Genomic DNA, 16,160 nt, shown 5'->3' on the forward strand with positions numbered 1-16,160 from the left:
CTAAGTTAATGCAGCGAGTAGAAGAACAAACTCGACTGCATTTGGTTACGTATCATATTGTTTTGGTTTCCTGTGAACTACTTTTTAAATAATAGTTGTATTTAGTTTGTAATAAACAAAATAGTTTTAACGTACAGTTATAAAAGTAAATAACAATGTTAATTAAAAAGTAGTTCACAAGAAACCAAAACAATATGATACGTGATCAAATGCAGTTGAGTTCGTTCCTCTACTCGCTGCATTAACTTAGATTTTAGGGAAATTGTTTTTCTGGCAACACTGTAATTTCTATGGATGGCAACACTGAACATTCTTCAGGTTCATATTTTATGTTGTAGAATAGCATTATCTATGATTGTGGTAACTTGCCTTTCATTATCTCCTTTCACTGATGAGTAATCAAGCAAAAGAAAAATGGTAAATTTTGTATTATTTTTAGTAAGGCACCCTCTTAAGGGGAAAAAATTGGTAGTTCTTTTTGTTGGTAACTGACAGTAGAATTCAAAAACGAAACGTTAGCTCAGAAGCTTCAGAAGTTTGGCGACCACTGCTCTAGATCCCAGCTAAAATTGATGACGATCCATCAAGTAGTTCTCCAGAGTTTTTCTTTTATCTTCCGGACAGATGGACACACATTTCTTTGTCTTTTGGATGGACGGACATACATTTTTGTCTCCCGAACGGACACACGAACTGATAGAGTAAATAGTCTCTATGGAGAATTTTGGTAAACCACACTGCTAGGAAAAATGTTAGGAAAATGCATGTGCACATACATAAAATTGAAGAAAAAAAGTAATAAGAAGTTATCAAAATCAAGGAAAAGCAGTGTTTATTTTTGAAAATTTTCTTACGCTTCGTGTCTGATCTGTCAACGTCACTCATTTTGGAGGCGCCGTCATACACCCACGACCCGGGCGATGATTTTCCACGGCACGGTACTGGAGACTAACACTTTACGCAGAAAATGTGCTTTCCTGGTTGGATGTTTCCTAGACGATAGAGACCTTTCTGCTTGTCTAGTTTCTATCCTGCACACATTCGGTGCACGTGGTCCCGAATTTGATTCCAGATAGAACATTAAACGCATCAATAATGTGGTTTAGATCCTACCTTGAACTGTAAGTACACGCCTCATATAGCCTCGGTGCTGAAGAGAGACAAACTCCATCCAACCAATAAACCTAGACAACGGTAAAAGAGGACTTGTGAAATGAGTAAATAGGCACCACAGTCACCTATGTTCAATCCATAGACGCTGTCATACGGAAAATTTGAAAATGTGAGGAGTAGCTACGCTAAGGAAATCTGGGACTGAATTATCTCCGGAAGAGTTAGGTTGCCCTAGATCCTCACATGTCCAAGAAAACTAACAAAATAGTGCCACATTAGAGGAAGTGTGTCAAGTATACTGACTGACAAGTGAAGTTTGTTTTACATTAACATAATGTTCTTTACACGTGTCCTTTCACAATTTTCAGATTTTATAGCCATCCTGTACATGTCAATTAGAGTTGGCAACAGTGCATTTGCCACTCTCTCTGCACATTTGTTCAAAGTAGGCGGAGCGACGAATAGTACTATTTGTTAAAAGAAAGTCTTAAATTAACGGCAACTTCTAGAGTATGGAGCTATCGACGAATCAAAAGAAAACAAAATCCACTTTTTCTGTGCTCTACTTCGGACGAGTTCGTGTTGGTTCGGACTGCTTTTCTACTATGATCCAAACATGACGTAACCAGTTAACTAAACAGGCGTTGACAAATTTTATATTATTATTATTATTATTATTATTATTATTATTATTATTATTATTATTATTATTATTATTATTAAAAAATTGCAACTTATGCACTGGAAATGGCACACTATTCATTTAAAGAACTCCAAGAATTTTTCTGTGTACCGCAATAAGCTCATAGTAGAATGTGTATCAGAAAGCGTGCCAGGGTTAAACTCCTTTCAAGGAGTAATAAAAAGAATGTAGGTGAAAACAAACGTAAAGTTGCAAACTTTCTGGCTTTTCTGGTTTACAACTTACCTTTTATGGTAAAGTTTAGATTGCACGTTCTTCCTATTTATTAAAATTAGAAGGCAGTTAGTAAACTCCTAGAGCTGAATGGTATTCACCTGGTTATGGCATATGCTGATTATGTAAATTTAATAGGGGAAGATAAGAGGAACGACAGAAAGAAATGCACAGGTCTTATTAAACGCTTGCAGAGACATGGATGTAGAAGCAAATACAGAGTAAGGTAAATAGGCCTACATGGAAATTCGTCAGGATCGTAATACTGCAAGTTATGGATGCGCTAAAATATCAAATATCAAATAACACTTTCGATAAAGTGGATACTTTGAAATATCTAGGATCAATATTAACAGATGAAAACAATATTCACGAAGAAATTAAATGTCGACTAAAAGCAGGGACTTAGTGTTATTATTCAGTTGAAAATCTTTTGTCGTCGCGAATCTTGTCGAGGAATTTGAAGCTTAAAATACATAAAACGATAATCATGCCTGTTGTGCTGTATGGATGCGAAACATGGTCGCTTACTCTGAGGGAAGAACGTGGACTGAAAGTATTTGAGAATAAGATCCTGAGACGAATATTTGAACCTAACAGGAACGGCAGTGCGGAATGGTGGAAACTTCATAACGAGGAACTACAAAGTTTATACCGTTTACCAAACATTGTTAGGATCCTCAAGTCTGGGAGATTCCGGTGGGCAGGTCATGTGGCCAGAATGAAAGAAAGTTGGAACGCTTTCAAAGTTTTAACTGGAAGTCTAATCGGAAAACGTTCATTTGGAAGACTTAGGCGCAGATGGGAGGATAATATTAAAATAGATCTCGCAGATGTAGAAGGAAAAAGTAGAAACTGGATCCAGTTGGCTAAAGATAGAAGTCAATGGAGAGCTTTTGTGGGATCCAAACTGCATGAATCGAACTCGTGCAGTGACTGGTATGAAAGCATTCAAGTGATTCACATGAACAGATTCAAGTATTTCCAGTTCTACAAAACATACAGAAGTTATACTTTCCTGTAAACTGACAAAAGACAGTTTGGAGGTAGACGACTCATATAGGTAGGACTTTTTAAAGCCTTGTGCACTGGTGATTTCCAATCTATAGTGATGAATTTCACACGCTATTGAAGCATCAGTAAGTCTTCCTTTAATGTTATAATAATCGGCCAATGTTTCGTATTGCCTTTTTTAATAGAAATATGGAGAATGGCGCCTACTCCACGCTGTTTGCGATGGGTAGGGGCCGAGTCTTCAGTTAATTACACCCCCCACTGGCCCGAATTAGTGTTTTCTCTTTCGAGCTACTCTCTTATATGAGGCAAATTTTGCAAGTAGTGACCACATAAAGCAAATAATTGTAGCACTTGCTACACACTCAAGTTTGTATCCAAAGCTAGTATCAATCTTTCAGTTTAACGTCCCACGTTTATGTTCTTTACGCTAGGGGGCGCGGTGGCTCAGTGGTAGAGCGTTCACCTCTGGTGCTTGGGGTCCCGGGTTCGATCCCAGCCCCCGCCAAGTGAACTTTGTGGTGGACAAACACCGTGCTCGTGGGTTTTCTCGGGGTTCTCCCGTTTCCTCCCACTTACTTCATTCATCTCTCATCATCACCATCTCCTTTAGCCTGACCGGCATATCTGTGGGACGTAAAACTCAAAGATTTCATTTCATTTTTTCTTTACGCTAAGGCAGACAGATGATTAACACAAGTGAATAATGATGGAATAATTGGTGGAATGATGGAATAATTGGTGGAGTACCCCGAGAAAACACACGGACATGATGTTGTCCACCACAAACTTACTTAGTCGGAGATCGAACCAAGGACCCCCACGCACCAGAAAAGCGCTCTATACAGCCACCGTGCTCATCAGTTAGTGTCAAAGTTGGAGCTGAGCATAAAGAGCGCACATTATCAACTTCGACATGAAGATTTTGGAGGCTGTGGGAGCTCAGGGTAAAGCGCTCACCCCTTGTGGATGGTGTCCCTGGTTTGATCCCAAACCGCGCCAAATGGACTGTGTGGTGGACAAGCACTGTGTACGTGGGTGCTCAGACTTCCCTTTTTCCCTCCCAATTTCTTCATTCCACTATTACAGTCATTATCATATCCATCCCCCTTATTCCAGTTAATCGTGGGACGTTAAACTAAAATAGATTTTCCTAAATGTCATGTCAAGTTCAGTAACGTCCATTACCAATGTTTGGTGAAGTGACAAGAACATTTCATTTGGAACTACATAAAACAAAAAAGTTTAACGCTACAAATTATATAATGGTACACCAGTTCAGGAAGTTTCAGACTCTTTGAGTTTCCTCCTGGCTACACGACTGAACAGGGATATACCTAATACTTATTTGTATAGAACTAAAATGTTCTCTAGTCTCTACCGTGATTAATTTGCGGAAGTGACGTCTCGTTTTCCCAACGCGACGTTACATTTCCAACAAGCTTAATAGATAACGCTTCCAATCGCTATCAGGAAATAAAATAGACGGTTATTTTAAAGAGAAACAAATGACATTATATATTCAAGAAAGCACTAAAACCTAAATACAGCGTATTTCCAAAGTGTAGAAACGAATTCAAGAAGCGATTTCATGTATCTATTGAAGATCTTGAAGTAGGCATCCTATGATGCACGACGTCAAAGCATGAAATACATATATCGGGTGTTCTAAAAATGGCGCCCACGGAGAACGAAGCGCTATTCTTAAAGACAAAGCGAAAGCTTATGTAATGCTATACTCTCCGGGGCCTCCTTCAGCCGCTATAGGGAATCAAAAGTTTCACTGTGTGGTAACGTCATAGAGTATCTTAAGAACCATTAGCACTGCTCTACGAATCCATCCAAAAGTTACATCGATTGTTACGCTAATAAGTGGTGCTATTGATTTTAGCTGCTATCGAAAAAAAAAAAATCTATGCAACTATTTCATGGATTGATAGCTCAATTGTATGGTTCTTTATATGCGACATTGCCACAGAGTGGAATTCCTATCTACAGACTAGGACTCGAAAGGTGTGCAATTATATGGACTATATATATATATATATATATATATATATATATATATATATATATATATATATATATATTTGCTTTATTTCGACTTGTAGAGTAGTGCTCTGTAGTCCGTTGGCGCCAGTTTTAGAACATCCTATATATATATATATATATATATATATATATATATATATATATATATATATATATATATATATGTGTGTGTGTGTGTGTGTGTGTGTGTGTGTGTAGGGTGTTTCAAAAGTATATAGTAGTCCACTTAATTGAAAAACTCAGCGCAAAAGATCGTTGTAGCGTGAAGGTCATGGATATGGATTGGTGGATGTGTGGGTTGTATATATAATAACGCCCGTCATTTTGTAATTCCTTCATTTATTTGGAACGGGAACAGTCATTAGAAAAGATGCTGCACGCAGCAAGGTATCCTATACATATATTTCTACTACTTACACAGACTTTGAAAAATTGATTTCACCAATTATTTTCTCTGCAAATTCTAGCTCGAAACATGTATGACACTGCCTGTTTTCGTTTGAAAAACAAGAATTTTAGGAATGATCCAAAAATGCATCAAATAATTACGATCTTGGCCACTAATTAGTTTTGGATCAAGAGCTACAAAGTTTTTGAACGGCCCCAAAATCTTGTTTTCGTATTGTTTGCAAAATAAGCACATCATACTGAGTTAAGTAATAGTTTAGGTTTAGCTACACTATATGTAGTTCTCCAGATATAAGGTCTACAAGAAAATTTTTGGCTGAAATATATTGGATCTTTTGATCCAAAAAATGAAGTGCTTCCAAAATGTGAAGTGACATCAATATGGCGGTACCCGAAACATTTCTCTCAACACATATCTTATAGTTGTGTCTAATCCTTACAGTTCTGCAATTAAACGGGTATGTTGAGACTTTTGAAACATCTTATACATCTCCTTACATCGGTGTCATGGATTGACTAAGTTAATATTCCCAATATGGAATATTGAAACATCTCGAAAGTTTGTTCGTGACCTTTTGAAACAGCCTGTGGATGTCATATATTACAGTACTGCTGACCATTAATAATATTTCCGACCAGTTTCACATTTTTTATAAGTTCTGATATATCTATATTTCCTTGAATAAAAGTAATTATTTTTTTGAAAACACCATAATTTTATGACCAACGATATTACGGAGCATGAATTTTTGATTTGCTTTTCAGTTTAGCGTATCTTTCGATTGGAAGGCTATATGAGACGTGGACGTAAAGCTTAATATTGGATCCGAACCACATAAGCTCCCGCCGGAAATCGAACCCTAATCTCCCAACGAAGCATGAAAAAAGCCATTCTACGTAACAGGATCACGCAATGGGACTCCCAGATTATGCTTTTACTGCGTCCGTGCGTTACTTCACACGATAGCTCTTAAAAGAAAGCGAGTTTCTGAATTCTATTTTGCAATAGAGAGCTAGGACGATTACCTCGGCCGAGTTCCTTAGTGGAGCTAATTCATTAACATTTTTCACGGGTAACGGTGACGTTAATGGCGGCCATCTATATTCCGTTTCAAATTTACGACGTTCCTTATCTTGTATAAAACCTGCATAGTAGCATAGAAGCATTGGTTGCTTATAACAAAACAAAATGGAATTGCGTGATCTTTACCAGAGTTTACTATAAGTACGCTCTAATTCTCCTTGTCAATTAGCAGAATCAAACCATCTTTCAGAATCGAAGGATAAAGATTCGTCTTTCAGTCGCATGAGGTCTATTGAATGTAAACTATAGTGCTGCTAAAATGTCTTGATCCGCGAAAAAATGCGAACTAGAGCACACACCCTCGACACACTCACGCGTTGAGCCAATAAGGATTCAGCTGTTGCTAAGCGAGAAAGCCTTAGCGAAAGCGAGGGGAATTCCTTAAGCCGATAGCAGCGCTTGGAACTGAAGACTAGGTGTCAAGTCTATGTGCGATATCTATAATAGTGACATCTTGCGTTGGAGATAAGATTATTCGTGACAACGTTCTGAGTGTGTGATTTTATCTAGTTATCTCTAGCTAATTTCCGCGTAGTTAACGTATAGGACAAGTCATTTTCAACAGGATGCTCTGTGACGTCATTTCCATTCTCGACAAACCATCTGCAAGAAAGCTGAAAACGTGAACGAGAAATGGAAGGAGACATAATAACGGCGAAACAAAAGACCTTTCCGGAGAAGAAAAACACACTTTCTAGGTCACAAAATAGTGAGTTACAAGTAATAATAATAATAATAATAATAATAATAATAATAATAATAATAATAATAATAATAATAATAGTGTTTTTTTCTGTGCCATGAACAGCCTAACGGCAAAAATACAGCACCTTATTAGGCAAAGATAGGCAAAGAGACATATTGAATACAAAGTAACTTACTCATAATGATAAAATAAAATAGTATCAGATTAATAATTTTTTGTCAAATTAATACAAAATATTTCTAGTCTCAAAACAGATACACGTCAAAAAATACTACAAATAATATTTGTCGAACTCGAAAATTCATACTTCTGTACTGATAAAAATGAATTAAACTAAATTTAAAAGATTGGTCATTCTTCTTAAAATTACAGACTTTGGATTCAAAGGAACTAATATTTATCAATTTCTCTTATTATACAATGGTACCCTTATACCTATATTATGCAAGCAATATTGACTATGATATCTACTGTTTAGTATTGTCTGAATAAAATCTCTTTCAATAAGTTTTCTCCTGACACATAAGAGGCCTCATCCCGGCGAAATTAAAATACCGGTAATTTTACAGTAATTATGTGATATCTTCAAATAGATAAAAGATAATTGAAATGTGGAACAAGAGTGCCCTAGACAATATTATTTTGCGTGAGGTACCGTTATCACAAGTCACCTAGTGGCTTTCCGTTTTCAGCTGTTTAGAAATGCGAAAATAAATGCGGGTTTCAAAATGGCTTGAAATTGAAAGCAGATAAGTGAGTCGTGATAACAGTATCTCATGTAAAATGATATTGTCTAGGGCGTTCTTGTTCCACATTTCGGTTATCTTTTACCTATTTGAAGATATCACATAATTACTGTAAAATTAGCGGTATTTTAATTTCGCCGGGATGAGGCCTCTTAACGCCTGCAATCCCCAAAATTGATTCCATTATTCATAACTACCTAAGTAGTAATCTCTATTCATTTTATGGCATAGTAGCCTAATAAAACATTTTTGGACTGACTCAATTTTGTTTGCCAATGCTATGCTATACCTATGCTATTCCAAATAAGACTCTAGTCTTGATCTTGCAAGCATCTTGTATAAATATGCATATGAATTGGTATTATAAAATTCATTCCATTGTTTGAAAATAAACCCTATCAGTCTTCTTGTCCCTTGGACTACATCACTAATATGATTGCTAAATTTCATATTTCTGTCAAACATTATACCCAAATCTTTAATCTGTTCGGTTTTATGCAATGTTACACCACTAACTACATATTTGCTCACGTAGTACTGGGTTTTGTTAGTATATGATACATATTTAGTTTTCTCACAATTTATTTTCAGTAAGTTATTTTTATTTTTACACCATGTACTAGCAATATCTAGATCTTTCTGTAGTAAGTAGTTGTCATACTCACTTTTTACTATTCTAAATATTTTTAAATCATAGACATATAATAAAATATTTGAGTACTGAATTTTCTCAGTCAATAATAATAATAATAATAATAATAATAATAATAATAATAATAATAATAATAATAATAATAATAATAATAATAATATATGTTTATTTGTTTGAAACACTGAACTGGTACGAACAGAACGTGGTTGTTCAAAATAGTGACGAAAAACGGCTAAAAATTTTAAATGTGAGTATGGAGAATATTGACATCTGGTTTACTGAGAATAAGAGAAGTAAACTATGTCACAGAGTATCAAATTCTAAATCACTGATCTATGGCTATACGGATAAGAACCACGTTTATTTCCAATGGGAATCGAACTTGACACTCCCACCAAAAAAGGAAAAACACTAACTCTTTAACTACCGAGAACCTTCAAGAAGAGACGTCGGTGAAGTGCTTAACCGCTTACCTCTGATCGAGGGTTCCTGGCTCTGTCCACGGTTGTGTAAGTTTTTGGTGGACAGCAATGTATCCATTACTTTCTTGCGTTTCTTCCGCATTCTCATTTTACTAATTACTCAATTAATATCCACTAATGGGAAGCACGGTGGCTCAGTGGAAGAGCGCTTACCTCTGGTGCGTGGGGTCTCTAGTTCGATTCCCGACCAAATAAGTTTGTAGAGGACAGCATCGTGTCCGTGAGTTTGCTCGTGTACTCCCGTTTCCTGCCATATTATAATTCCACGAATTGCCATTCACTTGCCTTAATTATCCGCTTCCCTTAGCCTTAAGGGCATAAGCGTGGGACGTTAAATGAAGAATTTCATTTACTTAGAAGCTCTCGTTTTGAGGGATTTTCCACAATCACATCAGGAAAACAAAGAATACTTTTATGCGACAAGTAAGGAACGATTTCTTTTCAAAAGTTCTTTCACTGCTAATATTTTCAGTATGTATAAAATAGATGTAGAACATCTTTAATGCACCATAAGATCTTCCTCAGGAGGGGTTAAAACCTCCAACCCCCCATGCATACGCTACTGTTTGCTAATAAATGAATTCTGGCTAATAAAGCCAAGGATTTGTCTGGTCACACTGAAGATATGGTGACATATAATTTTCATTCAAACCTCATGGTGTCTTTCCATCTAATCTCCTTGAAAGTCTTTTGACATATTCATGGAATCCTATAAATGCAAACTACATACAGTATTTTTTTTCTTTTAATAGTAACTACTCATATTAAACAAAATTAATGCACTTTTCTTACAATACACAGATACTTCAATAATTACACTTCTTGTTTGTTAGATTTTTGAAATTGCATTAATTTTGTTTAATACATACACTTGGAAGCAAAAAGAAGCACTCCACACGTGCTTCTTTTTCTAAACAACTTACGAATAACCGAAAAAGTTTAGCAGTCTTCATTTATTTATAGAAATACACAACAAAGTAAGCACAATTCAAGCTGGTGTAATTCGTCTCATAAAAATTATGACAAAAGAGCATGTGTGAGGGAGGGAGGCATTTTTGTTTATGACTGTACAATTCCATTATAATAATAGAATAGTGTGTAACATGGAATTTTATGTTTTCTAGACGATAACTCTTCTTCTCATAATTAATGTGTGCGGCAGCCGAATAGACGTTTAACCTTGAACGATGCTCTCGCGACCACTAATCTACATACTGACGCTCTGGTGTGGAAATCCGATTTGACTGATGTGCTGTATCTTCTTACTGAACAGGCTATAATAGGAGACTGCAATTGGGACTCTCTGGTCTAGAAAAGATTTTTGTCAAAATGATGTCGCGAGACGCCAATTCTGTCTCGTTTCATCTCGTGGGCAACCCTTTTACTGAGACGATAATCTTATCAATATGTTTGAACACTTGCCTACTGAAAGCAAATTTCTCACCGGAGGTTTGATAATCACGTGTCGCAAATTCACTGGTTCCTGCCAAACATCAGTTCGACTGCCGTGTAGTGTAGATCCTCAATAGGAGCTATTCCTGTAATATATTTGTATCTTTCTGAAGATATACGAAACTCGTTTCAGCACCACATGGATGTGCTCTAGATTTGTTAGTATATTACATCTACGAGGTTATTTCCGAAAGCTTCCAGTCTAACAATGAAATATTGCGCCCTTGGTCATAAGCTGTCAATGACATACAGTTTAACTTATGGATGAAATGCAGTACCAGTTTCAACATTCTGGTATCGTCGGTTTGTTTGAGGTAGTCATTTAAATTAGCCTCTTTGCATTAAGCTCCCATGACAGCTCTAAATTCCTCACGGCTGTTGCTGGTAAGGCTACAGTAAAAGCTTCTGCATCCATTCTACAGCTCAGATTTAGCACCAAAGCCTTGGCAACAGCAGCCATATGGACTAGACTGCATTGTTGGGCAGTGTGAAAGCTCAACACACAGCGATTAATTCAAATAACTGCCTCCAATGAACTGAGCAGCTAGACAGTGAAAACTGATACATTATTTATTCAATAGATGGTACTACACGCCACGAACTGTTTGTTGGCAGTGGCGCGATATTTCAGTGTCTGGCCGAGACTTTTGGGAATACCCTCGTATCCTAGTAACTTCTTATTTAAATAATAATAATAATAGTAAACACCCATGAGGAGGCAACAAGGATGGCATGGTCCAAGGTTATCTTCCAATGTCCACCCTTAGTTTCATGTGCTACTCTACCTTAAACTACACCCAATTTTAATTTGCAGTTATAGGTTTTATTTGATGCAAGATTATTGTCTAATGAGCATGAGATATACCTCAGCATAATTTTTGGAGGGAAGAGAACTGAAAAACGACACGACCATATAGCCTCTGTACAACTATGTGATGTTTCGATCAATCGTTTTATCGCACACTGAAATATCAATAATTTTCGATATTTGATATATATCGATGAGCTTGATATTTTATTATATCGATTTTCGATATTCAAATCGGGAGGTCACACTGCCTTAAGTTTCTATTCCTGGATGCTTAGCGTTGTCTCCTTTGGTGTGGGATAGTAATTATTTGATGAGATGGTAAAGGGGAAAATTCCCCGGGGATACGATATCCCGGGACATTTTACCAATGGGGCTCAACCTGGGTTACCAGTGTTTCACGGAACTACGTTTACCCCTCTGGAGGAAATCTTCTGAAATAATCATTGGTTTGGAAGAACCAAGTTTGATCCCTATTGGAGTTCAGGTCCCACATTAAACTATAGGTGAAGAAAGAAAAACATATTAAATTCCAAACAATCATATTCCGTTATAACCAAGAAGAAACATGGAAACTAACTAAGATGATCGAAACAAGTAAAATTCCGCATGAATAGTCGTGTGTAAAAACAGTGATCTTATTCATTATTGAAATCAAATCGAAGGTATAGATAAATCTACTTTTTCCAGTTTTATTTGTCTTTATTACAAAATATAAGAACAGTCTTTACACATCTTGTAGTATATATTATTTTGCTACCGATGAGTCCAGTTGCGGTTCTAAGCCGGGTCCGTGGGGCCTGCTCCCCCTCCCCCTTTCTTGTAATGAAGATAAACTAACATTTTTAATTGTCTTGAAATATTTAGTATAATTAATATTTATTTTGCAAGAAGTTTAATGTTATATATTCTTGAACATGAGATGAAGTGTACCATGATGACCTTCTATAAATACGGGGTGAGGGAAGGGGTCACAGTGTATGTTAGAAACTACATTTTGTCGAGTTTTAGACGATTTTTTTTAATTTCTTAGAACAAGTTTAAAGTAGTTATTTTGTTGTTTTTGGTAATGTAACACAGTTTTTTGTTTTTGTTTTTGTTTTTGAAACGTTTTAGAAGTCTTCACTGTCAACAACGTTGTAACAAAGATAGACCACATCATCTAAAAATGTAATTTATTGCTTATAGGTAATGCGGTGTTATTTCGCAATTATACCACAAATAGCTTATACCGAAAACGACAGAACGCTAATCGTAGTCCGACTTATTTCTTACTATAAAAATAATATAGAAAATTCTAGTCCAACCTACAAACAAAAAGTAGAAATCTTTGTTGCTTTTTCTTGAAATCATCGTATTTAGGCCCACCAGTTTTTTTTTCCTCTAGAACCGCCACTGGATGCGTCACTCGACATTCATGTTTGTTGCCACGTACCACCGGTGGGTAATCTTTTCTGCAGTTTTATATGGTAATATACTTTTCACTGACCTGTAAATCAGTCTGCTCAGATTGGTTTTCGAAATAAACATGGATCATTATTGATATTAACGTAAATAAATACTCAAAATTACTTGCGGGCCTTATATCATGCAATTCATCCTTATATGTGACGGAAGTCAACAGGTTAAGCCATGATGGGCCTTATGCAGAGTCTTTTCGACGTATGATTAGCGTTATACTAAAGGCCTGACTACTGCATGAAACATATGTTAGTCGAACTCTTTAGTATAGCTCTAGTCAAGCGTCAAAACGACTCTGCATAAGGCCCAATATATTGTAGAAGGTATTATTAATGCTTTACGGAAAACGGTAGACAAACGATTGCTATTTTCTTTATTCATTGAAGAATAAATTTTATGAGGATTATATATTTTTCTGTTTGATTCCTATATCACAAAGTTTTAATTTTCACCAGGCCTGTACAAGAAACTTTATTAAAAGTTTTGGAATTATGTCACTATTTTAGAATTAAAAATCTACCTTCAGCACACAGATTTCTTTTTAAGAAGCCATCTACAATTTTTCATGCGATCTGTTGTTTTAAAAGTTTAACGTCTCATTCAGCAGAGAGGCTAGATGAGACGGAATTACAGCCTAACGTCTGATCGAAACCAAATGAGGAATGCAAACCTGGGATTGAACGCGGGTCTCACTCACAAACATCAAAAACGCTGACTACTTAGACACGAGAAAATTCAACGTGTTGTTTGAAAAATATTCGCCCTCGCCGTGAATCGAACCCCAGGAGTTTATGTTCTGTGTTAATATTCCGACAGTATTTGTGTTTCTACAGACGTATTTAGTCATTTGGTTCAGAAAATAGTTAAACTCCTAGACCTTGTTTGCAGTTTACTTTAGCACACTGTATTTCATTTGCAGAATTACCAATTCAAACTAGTGCACGAAATTAGTATCAAATATTTCAAATAACTTATGTTCTACTTACGTTATAATATTAAAAATAAATGACTAGCGAATAATCTTTCTTTTGAACGAAGAAATTTTCTGATACTTCGAAAATACTTATCAAATGTTACTTTTTAAATAATATACTCGAATAATAAATAAAATTCTAAATACAATTCATTTTTTGCCACGAAACCCAAAGATCAATGTGCTTGCAACTCGGAGAAACAGAACGTATTTTCGATAGTGCATATTATGTAACAAAATGCTCCTAAGTATTGTAACCAAAACAAAATAAAATTATTTTTAATGGGAATTTGATTATTTTCATTTTTGTTTTGATGTTAAATATGTATTCTGGCCGCTACTGTAATATTAAAAAAAAAAAAAGTTTTATGCTCGCTTCCTCACTAATACTGAGACTTATTTTGTTATGATAAAATAACAGTAGCCTTAACATTTTAAAAACATATTTCTATTAAGAGACTTCATGTAACCAGGGTGACTTTTTTACCACTAAATCACGACATATCGTTGCTTCAGAAATAGTAATAATAATACTTTCATTCAATGTTTATCCGTTACGCTATATAAGACAATGACCTTACACAATAATCAAAATCGCATTATGTCAATTTTTCAAAATGAAATAAGTAGAATCTTACAGTTCATGTGCAGAAATATGAACAAAACTAATAAGGGAAGTGGTTCTTTTCCTGTTCTGCTTTTGAAACGCGAAGAAAAACATGACGAGTCTTGATTTAATTTTATGTATTGACGGCCACTATAAACATAAAACTGTTTATATTAGAAAAAAGTAATTATAATTGCGCTAACAAGTAGGGAAAACAATAGGACTAGAACCTCTCGACAGTAATGTTTACAGAAGAATAATTGGAGGGAAATAGTAAAGGAAAAACATGGGTATAGAAGATAAACTTTTTCTGTGTGTTTTTTTCAAGTACGACACGTCAGTAACATGACTTACCTTCATAGCGGTCGATGTTCGTTGAGATGCAAAAATCAGCAATGATCAAGATTAACCACGGCACAATACGTGTCATCATAGGAAGAACACCGAACGCGAAATAAGATAGACCATATGTTGTCATTCCTCCAATTCGGCCATGTTGGGAAATCAATAAATTTCCCTGCATTCCACACAGTCGTAACAGTTCATGGGTATACCGCGCACTTACTGAGCTAGGTGGCGACACTGAAGCAGTTGGCAGGGAACAAAACGTAGCGCATTTTCCTATCTACTATTGAAGAATAAAAAGGCGCATGCGTTATATACATGATAGAATGGAAAGTGTTGCAAACCAGAAAATGCAATTACGAGTTCCAGACTCAGTTACCTGTTCCACAAATTGTGGAGCTTTACGGAGTGAGAAATATTACAAGGAAATTTATGGCGTTAAACAACACTTCATTATGTGATATGGGCATTTTCTAAATAATTATATAGAGCAACAAGGAATATGATGTTATAACTGAAATATTTGAACCATTAAAAGGACATCAGAGCCTCTTATATAAGAGCGTTGCTTCCGCATTTAGAGATTCATCTTTTGAAAAGAGAAACTTCGATGAGACCCCACAACCCAGCATTACTTAGTGGTAAAGTTTCTACTTCAATCTCGAAGGGGTTCGTTTTAGATTCTGGCTGCAGTTATGATTTTTTAAATAAGCGACTTGAATTGATAAAAGTTTTAGATTCTATCGTATAGATTACCAGAGATTATTTTGGAAAATAATTAATGCTTCAGGAATCATGGTGTACGAAACAAAGCTACTAGTACTAGACTATCTCAAAATCTATCTTTCTTTCAGTTTAACGTCCAACGTCCATGTCCTTGTGAATAAGGGAGATAGATGATTAAAGCAAGTGAATTATGATGGAAGAATTGGTGAAATAAAGATGTTGAAGGAAACGGGAGTACCCGAAAAAACCCACGGACACGATGTTGTCCACCACAAATTTACTTCACTGGGGATCGAACCAAGGACCTAAGTAAAGACGTAAGCATTCTACCACTGAGCCATGTGACCGCGTTAGGCCATCTCAAAAATTTCTGATGTCACACTAACTTTATTTAAGCATATATATAATCTAACTATATATAAAACTACATGAGCTGACATAAATTATTGAGCACTTCCTGTAGGGCTGCAATGATTAAATTTGGCATGACTGTAGCTTTCCCGAAATAACCGACAGAAAAATTGCCAAAAGTGAATATTTTTAATTCTTAGAGGTTCTAAAGAGGGGATGAAGAATTTCCCCATGTTATTTAAATGGGCCTTTTTTGGACCTATA

The 16,160-nt window shown here is 35.8% G+C and overlaps 1 protein-coding gene across 1 annotated transcript in view; it reads right to left on the minus strand.

Annotated features, from left to right (window-relative positions):
• The window catches only part of LOC145674282 (uncharacterized), a gene marked incomplete in the record, with an annotated part of 853,005 nt that extends 837,927 nt beyond the window's left edge, over positions 1 to 15,078 (minus strand). Inside the window, 1 exon segment of the mRNA XM_081744136.1 lies at positions 14,829 to 15,078. Coding sequence (XP_081600262.1) covers positions 14,829 to 14,997 — 169 coding nt within the window.
• Positions 15,079 to 16,160: the final 1,082 nt, after the last annotated feature.

Source organism: Thermobia domestica, chromosome 17 (genome assembly GCF_964235325.1).
Source record: "Thermobia domestica chromosome 17, izTheDome1.hap1.1, whole genome shotgun sequence".
Lineage (NCBI taxonomy): Eukaryota > Metazoa > Arthropoda > Insecta > Zygentoma > Lepismatidae > Thermobia > Thermobia domestica.